The sequence below is a fragment of the Sinocyclocheilus rhinocerous genome, unplaced genomic scaffold (genome assembly GCF_001515625.1).
Source record: "Sinocyclocheilus rhinocerous isolate Xijiao unplaced genomic scaffold, SAMN03320098_v1.1 scaffold1085, whole genome shotgun sequence".
In the NCBI taxonomy this organism is placed as follows: Eukaryota; Metazoa; Chordata; class Actinopteri; order Cypriniformes; family Cyprinidae; genus Sinocyclocheilus; species Sinocyclocheilus rhinocerous.
In genome coordinates this window covers 701722-710943 of record NW_015659401.1, presented here as the reverse complement: position 1 = coordinate 710943, position 9222 = coordinate 701722, and the positions used below count along the sequence as shown (strand labels likewise).

The following is a 9222-nucleotide window of genomic DNA, read 5'->3' as shown; positions in this document are numbered from 1 at the left end:
GCACTGCTCTTGACTGAAAAACTTTAGTAGCCCTAAAGATTAATCTAAATTTATTTATAGAAATAAATATGTCTGCTTGAAAGAATGAAGAATATGGTAAACACGTTGCTATAAAGAATGCATAATTAGCCAATGGTATTTCATTAAAAAGAAGACCATGTACTTGTTCTTTATGAGATGTGGTTTTATTTGATTTTAACATAAAGGCATGTTGTGTGTCACCGCGGTTAAATCGGTGTCTATCAGGATAAAACCATAATATCAAACCTATATGAGTTTGGAAATTTTAGAGAAATGCTTAATAAATGCACTGTAACTAAACCCATTAGATTTTAGCCGACTACATTTACTGTAGATTTAGTTGACTAAAATCGTATGATATTTAGTCGACTAAAACTAAAAACAATTCAGATGACTAAAATATGACTAAAACTAAATGGCATTTTAATCAAAAGACTATGACTAAAACTAAATCAAAATTTGCTGTCAAAATTAACACTGATGCCTAATATCAGTACATGCTTTTTAAAAAGATACCATAAACTGAGTATCATCAAATTTTCAAAGTTTCAAAACATGAAACTGCTATCACGGTACAGGCACAGTATTATACAAATAAAATATAGAGTTTTCATTCATTTCATTCTTTCTTTACTCCTATCAAGCATACTTAAAGTTGAGCACTCCTAATCATACACTCATAATATACATAGATACAAATTCACACCTAGTACTTAAGAGTGGGATCTCTTTAAATTAATATTTAGACCATTTTTCAGGAATGCTTCATCCATATAAAGCAAAACTGGACTAAAAATAGTTAAACTATAATCATGCAACTTTTTTCAGTTGTAATTCTCTATTCTCACACTGTGGAACCGAAAACATCAGTTTATGTAAATATATGACAGCCGCAAAGTATAAACAGTTGTAACCACATTACCAGAGGTCCCAAATCCTCAATTCTATTTAAAACAACTGTAATCCTTTAACATGGAAAAAATAAAGTTCAATGCTTTCAGTTAAATACGTTCTGCCTCTTCTGTGTAGCTTGCTCCAGTGACAAAGCACTACTGAGGGGCCTAGTATTCATCTACATGAATATAATTGGTTGTGAAAGCGTAACAGAATTTGTTAGCGTGAACCTTGCAGCATAACCCCAAGTCTAGAAATCTAGGATAGTGGTTATATTTTTCGCCTGCATGGGCCTATTGTGTTTGCCATGTCCTGGTGGGTAGTGGGCTACCAGGCCCATTGTAGAAACAAAAAGACAGCACTGAGACAACATAAGGACCATTAACATCCCTCCTAGGGACAGTCCAAGCACAATGAGTCATGATGGCCTGTCACTCATGTACAGCAGGAGACATAGCAACATATATAGACTTTTGACCAGCTGCACTAATGCACTTGCCCTATGATATTAATTTATGGACAATTTAAAGTGAACAATTTAACAACAACAAACTCCCCTGAATTTTAAATTATATTTTAAAAATAAATTAATAATGTCATTTAGCAAGAATGCATTAAAATCCATCAAAAGTCACAGTAAAAACTTTTATAATGCAACAAAAGATTTCTCTTCCAAATAAACGCTGTTTACAGATGGTTTTGAACTTTCTATTCATAGAAGAAATGTAGCCGTGCCAATATTTAGTGGCACAGCCAGGGTTTTAATTTTCCAACGTAATAAATTACTTGTGCTTCATAGTGTGCAGATGAAACGCTGATGAAATAACAAACGCTGTCATGTTATCTTGCGTTCTGAGGCGGATCCCTGATGTTTGGGAACACAATCGTCTGAGAAAGTTCTGGAACTGCGACTCCAAAGTTATCCAATCGCATGATCTGTTGCGCAAAGTCACACGAGTTGTTTTGTTGCACATCCACGACTTTATTCAGTAATTGTGTTTCCATCATAGTTTATGCACATTTTCTCTCTTTACAAAAAAAAATAAATAAATAAAAATAAAATATCTGCCTCACAATGGAGTGCATTCATGTTTTATGCGCATTGTAAGATTTGATGCTCGTCTTGCTATTTCCATCCAGCATTTTTTTTATGCCATAACATACGCAACATCATTAGTTGGGCTAGTGGGGCTTTACTTACAGTTGTTTACTTACAACTTTAATGACTTAATTTGTAGCTTAAAAGCTTTGAATGTCTACACTGTTTGACCTTGTTACATTTAGCCAAATAAAACTTGTTTTGTCTGCTGAATGCACTGGTAAACCTTGCCCTGATTAGATATTCAAATATTCAAGGTCTAGAACATGCAAGTTTAACTACAAACCTTAACCTTTACTCACTGTATCAATAACACAATACTATCACCATTTTTCAAAACCCAAAGAAATGGTTTACAAAAAAAAAAGATAGCATATCTGAGACAGCCACTAGTTGCACAGAGACCCAGTAGCCATCTCCAGAGACCAGCGTTTTTCACCAAACAATTGTAAAATATTTTACTCTTTCCATTCTCTATTTCTGTATCTCTCTCATAATCAGTCTCTTGCTCTTATACTTTCAGGAGACACACTATTCATCGTGTTACGCAAGCAAAAGCTGATTTTCCTGCACTGGTATCATCACATCACAGTTTTGCTCTATTCCTGGTACTCCTACAAGGACATGGTGGCTGGCGGGGGCTGGTTCATGACCATGAACTATCTGGTGCACGCCGTCATGTATTCTTACTACGCTCTTCGGGCCACCGGCTTCAAAATCTCTCGCAAGTTCGCCATGTTCATCACCTTGACGCAGATCACCCAGATGGTGATGGGCTGCGTGGTCAACTACCTGGTGTACTCGTGGATGCAGCAAGGCCAAGAGTGCCCGTCCCACGTGCAGAACATTGTGTGGTCTTCCCTCATGTACCTCAGCTACTTTGTGCTCTTCTGCCAGTTCTTCTTCGAAGCCTACATCACCAAGACCAAATCCAACGCAGCCAAGAAAAGCCAATAAGTCAAGAACATTATTTTTAAAAATCAAATAAGGAGGGGTGGGAAAAAAATAAATGGACCAATTATTGGTAGTGGATGGATGAGTCTTTACAGTTACAGCTTATGAACTTGCAGAAGAAAGAAGCAAAGACCACGAGGGGCTACTATCAAAGCTTGTGCATACTGTACTATTAACGTATAGAGATAAACCTCCCCACCACTAGGGAAGCTCTTTTGAGCTGAACTGAGAAATCATTATGATTATATCAGTTGAACAACAACAAAAAAAAGTGTCTTTATGTAATGTTTATGTGCCCAATACAATTCTCTGTATTTAAAAGAAGAAAAAAATGTATAGATTAAAAAAAGGGATGCAAAATAAATTAAAACAGAATTAAGGAGAAGTCGAAATGGACTGGGACATTTTGAGAAAAAAAAAAGGAAATTATATGGATAGAATTGATATTTGTGTGGTTATGTCTAAACATTAAATGTTACCATTGCATTTTTATTTTTATTGATCAGATAGCTTGTGTACGGCAGTTTTGTACGAAAACCAAGTTAATGGAAGACTGGTAAATGTTGAGCTAAAAATGCCACAGTGTGTTCTGTGTTCAGTGTCGCAGCACCAAAATTCTCTCAGGTCTTAAGAGTTTTCCATTAGATGTTCATATCATTTTAGGAAGAAAAAAAGGGTAAAATTGTCAAGGTAGTCAAATAGGCCTAAAATGTTAATGCCATTGGATTACTCATACACAAGCAACCACACAAGTATATATATATATATATACAATGAACGGGGAAGGGGAAAAAAGACCAGTGAAGGCCATTTGTGAGGACATTGGGGCCAAATGATCATCAGAACACCTGAGGCCCTTGTGGAGTATGAATCATCGGACCTCTCTGAATCTGCGTTTGCTCTGACCTCTGAAAGGCCTGGTCTTCTTCTCATGGCTTAAGGTCATAATTATCACCATCTATTCCAAAGGCAGATGGCATAGAGAGTCTAGCTAAACTAGCCTGTCTAAAGGACCATGAAGTCAAGCATACTTAAACAAAATGTCTATATCACTGTAACAAATCTGAATAATCTCTGTCACTGAATGGTGTCCATTGTGCTCTTGTGCATCTGCACTGTATACATGTAAAGCATCTATAGACGATTTTAACAAAGAGCCAAGAGTGCTGAAATAATCATGTGTCTGCATTTTTTCATTCGATTTCTCCTTGTTTACCCTGATAGGACTGTGAGAGATTCTTTCTGGTACATATTTTGCTCTCGACTCTGCAGGAGGGACATCTGAACTGTCAATCTTGCTGTGAACAGGCTCAGCAACATGCCAGATGGGAGCACTACTGCCTCAGCAACAATGACATAAGACATAAGTTCAGACTGCCCTGGATTCTAAAGCCATACCCTAAGCAGCATGTTATGCGTGTCTACTGGGGTGGGGGCGGTTAATGTGCGCAAAAGAGTGACAGAAATTATGCCAACAGGCATTTTAAACCTTATGGCAACAGACAGTCTGTTAAAAGCACTATGAAATTGCACTGATCAGAGGTCACTGGCCAGTTGAAATTTGGCACATAGATACGTCACATAATGCCATATTTGACTGGAAATCTTTAGACAACGTAACTACAGGAGATAAAGTGCAATGAAATACTGCCTGTTATCACTGGATAATATGGATCAAAGTTTGTAGGCATTAGATCTGAAGTCAGTTTGCTGTGTTTTTCAGTACTTAAAGGGGTCATATGATGCGATTTCATTTTTTCCTTTCTCTTTAGAGTGTTACAAGCTCTTGGTGCATAAAGAAGATCTGTAAAGTTGCAAAGACTAAAGTCTCAAATCCAAAGAGATATTCTTTATAAAAGTTAAGAGTTAGCCACACCTACCTAAAACGGCTCGTTCGAACACGCCCCCACATACCTACCTCACTATGTGGGAAGATTTGCATAACACCGCCCAAATGTTCACGCAAAGAAAGTTTTGTAAAAATCGACGCGTTTCAAAAAGGCGGGGCATAGAGGAGAAACAATAATGTACAGTATGTGGAAAATAATGTGTTTTTTTAACTTTAAACCGCATAAACACATTTCATTACACCAAATACACAAAATAATGTTCTTTTTAGCAGCATCATATGACCCCTTTAAGCTCTAAAAGCTTGTAATTCCAAACAGACCACAAAACCTCATTAGCATTACATTATGCACAGCTATTATACCGAGATGTTCTTTCACTGTTATGCATAACTCCAGATGTCCATGAAATCCCTACCAGCAGGGCAGGGGTAACAGTTCTAATGACTCCACAACAGAAATTTATGGGAGCACTTTTTAGACACACTAACACAATATACATTGAATAAAAGTATATGTTAATACCTTTATTATTTTCTTTGATATAATTGCTTTATGGCATTATAACTCTATTGCATCATTCTTTGAAATGGGTTGGCACACTCTTACAGGAAGGCCCCAATAAGTCTTAAAATTATAAAATGCTTTAAAAAACACAATGTATAACATTAAACATAATGTTAAGTATGTTTATCAGAGGTACATATCAGCTTATAAGCTTAAAGATAGGAGGGTCTTCAAATATTGTCTCAGACAAAGGGGGAGGTGGGGGCTGGAGTCAAAAAGGTTGAGATTTTGGCATTTTAAATGAACATCACAAAAAGCCTAACAAAAATAGCAATCAATAAATCAAAAACATCCATCTTACACAAGTCACAGCTACAGCATGCCATTTTTTCCCCAAGAAAACATTTAAAGTCCTAAATAACATTTTAGTGACGCAGATACAATGAGGGTATTCTGATCAACTAAGTGTGCTTGAAACAGTGTGCATCAGTGCAGAGGTAGATTTGGAGATGATTTCAACATACTGAAACTGAATGAAATGGATTTTGTAAATCACTGCTCTTTCTACATATTTTGCATGTTCAAGTATGTTCCACGTGAGTGATCAGAAATCAGGTGCCTTTACAGTTTTACTTTCCTGTTAATCCTTGCATACTTATTGCTTCTGAAACAATAAAAACTGGTGAAAAGGTACAACAAAATGTGGCTGACGGGATGAAAGTTCAACACATCACTGGATACATAATAACAAAAAGCATTCAGCAACAAAAAAGAAAATCAAGATATGAAAACGGTTTCATCAGACAGACATAGCCTATATATTTTCTTATGCGATACTTAGCCTCATCCATATAATATACAAAATGTTCTCTAAAGTCTAGATATAGTATCATTGTCAACTGCGTTCTCTCAGTTGTGACATCCAGAATATATATTTCAGTCTTGTCTTTGCATTACAGTCATGCGTATGGCAATAAACATGATTTGACTCACTCACTTGCCCTATGGAGAATGCCACAAAAAGCCTTAGGTCAGATGTGCCATGCTCTGTCTAGCTCAGTTATCATTTTGAAAGGTCAAAGACTCCACAGACTGTGTAGCATGTCAGTCAGCACTGGTACGGACTTAAAATTGTATGCTTCCAGACATTTGTGCATAATTATTAATTAGCAACTATAAATGAAAATACAAACTCCGCAAAGTAGAAAATGCTTACAGAAACATAAAATAATGTCTAGCTAATCTCATACAATACATGTATGTTCAGAATAGAATCCTAGTCTATTACTCACTGAATGGTGTGCACTTTAAACTGCCTACTACTTATTAAAAATAGTAAGTTGAACCGCAATCTTTATTCCAAAATAAAGTTTTTAAAAGTAGTATTCTACATTGTCACATGGCCATCTTGTTTTATTTAGTGAGTGGCATCAGTTGGAAATGTTTTTTTCTGCCCTTTTTTTTTTTTTGCATTTTTACAATTGCATTTGGGAGTCTAATTTAAAAACAAAAAATCCCAGTTGACATTATGTCTAGTCAAATGACATAGGAAATGGTAGGTCATGTTAAACACACTGCATTATGGGATACCTTACCCATTTCTGTTGTTTTTATTTTTGGCAAATGTAGCATACATTGCACAACAATATACATACTATATACTACAACAACTGTAAGAATAATAGTAAGAATGATAATTATAATCAACCATATCTCAAATAAAAACGCACCTATATTTGTCCCAATAAAAGGGTATTTCCAAGAAATGCAGTAATTCAAATAGATATGTACAAAATACAGGAATGTCCCCCTTAATTTACTTGTAGCTACCGCATAAATGCACAATAAAATATAACAAATATTATACAACTATTAATAACTAAGCCTCACAAAAGCACTTGTCCAAATAATGCTGCATCCATAATGCAATAGTTATCCAGTTACCACACTGTAACTTTTAACACAAACATCAACGTCATCATCATCACTATCATATTTAAACATGTTGCGCAAGAAACAAACAAAACATTTGCCAGAAACAGTAGCATCATACAATCTCAATCTCAGTTGCGCATGTCAGTATCAAAAACAAGCCTGGTCAATTTTTTCAACTGCAGTGTGAGTCACTTCATTGAAAAACTGGGAGAAAATACACGTTTTCCACAGCCTACCTGTTCCACATGTTCCTCGATGCTCAAAGGACTGTTAACACCTGCAAACGCATGACTCAAGCCACCTCTTGACAAATGCTGTTTAACATCGCCCCCTACTGGACAAGTGATACTCACGCAAGCTTTCTCTAATGAGGAGGCACAAATGTATTTCCAAAGTATTTTTCATGGCTGCGCTTTTTTGGTGGATTTAATGGTTGTAGATGCAAGATACAAATGCAGCAAGTGAATCTGTAAGTAGGCTATACGTTAATGGTGCATATGGACTGCAGTCTATAAGAAAATTTAAGCTATTATTTACAAATATTGAAAAAAGTCATAGTATATTATTTATGGATTTTTGTTGGATTTTTGTTTCTTTATATATTTCCATTGTACACTTATTTATTTCCAATTTCAGGGTGCCCTCAATTATGCTACAGTAAGGCAATAAGGGTATTCCCTTGATATTAATTTGACGTCAAAAATTAGTCAAGACTTGATTAAGATGCTGTAACATCATTTTAAATTCAGTTTGGACGGCAATTTCTTCCAGTGGTAATTGAGTGAAAATAGGAAGTTAATCCCACACTGAAACTGGTTTAACGTATATGTAGGTCAACATGTTTTACATTCAAGTTACATTAAATCAATGTCATGTCAAGTTTTTGTCAGTTTGATTTGCATATTTAACCTGTTTTTGACGTCAAACTGACGTCTTTTCAACATCAATTGCCCACTGGGTTATACAGATTGCAAGTCGCAACTTGATATACATAAAACATACTTCCTGTACGCACTATCGAAGGCTTTTGTCCCGGAATAAATTAATCATGTCTGAACTGCAATTTTCACATTTCATCAAATGTGTCAGTAACCGAAAACTTTTGCATTATTCATAATAATCAAAAAATTGCAAAGCACACTTTTAAGTTGGTATAGTGCGTTTGTGATAATAACCTTATTTTTCAAATTACACCTATATACTGCATTAGACATAGGCCCTAAGTGAGCGTAAACACAACATGGCAGCTCAACACAATTCTCTCCGGTCTGTCTGACAGCTCTATTAGGGGACTGACAGGCATCCTCGTCGATAGAACTGAGCCTTAAGCTCATGTGCCTGTGCCCAAATTCATGCATTATCCCTTGCACTAAATCTACTCAAAGCCTAGCAAAGCAGCATGGCTCTGGGCAGGTCACAGGCCACAAGGGCGCAACGCTGACCTGGAGGATCAACAACAAAGCCTTTGAGGGGGTATCTAATGCCTTATTTAGTCTCCTCATCTGTGCCCCTTTTGGAATCTCCACAGACCAACTGCTCCCCTGTCTGATGGGAGGGAAAAGGATGGAGAAAATAGAATGCTGAGAGCGGAACACTGATCCTTTGTCGCAGGCCAACCGCAAACACCTTTGTTCACATCTTTTTCCTCTTTCCCTCTCTCTCTCTCGCCGTCTTTTTCTTCCACTCTCAGGTGGATTAGCTCTCTCATCCTTTGATCCCCCCATTTTAATTCCCTACAGCTGAGAGAGGGAGTGTGGCCAGATTGTTCCAGATCCTAATTCACATTTTGTCAGTTGGAAAAAGCAGGAAAGCATGGCTCTTTCCAGGACATACTGAAATTGTAATTTTGGGAGGGATGGTTCACTCATTACCATAACATTGCTGTGTTATGATTATATGGGTCATGCTACAATTTAGGGTACATTTCATGTTCACTAAAGATATATATATATATATATATATATA

General features: G+C 36.4%; 1 protein-coding gene across 1 annotated transcript in view; it reads left to right on the top strand.

Annotated features, from left to right (window-relative positions):
* LOC107723810 (elongation of very long chain fatty acids protein 6-like) overlaps positions 1–3642 on the top strand; it is a 16202-nt gene extending 12560 nt beyond the window's left edge. Inside the window, exon 4 of the mRNA XM_016532507.1 lies at positions 2538–3642. Coding sequence (XP_016387993.1) covers positions 2538–2971 — 434 coding nt within the window. The 3' untranslated portion in view covers positions 2972–3642. The remainder of the gene's footprint in view (positions 1–2537) is intronic.
* Positions 3643–9222: the final 5580 nt, after the last annotated feature.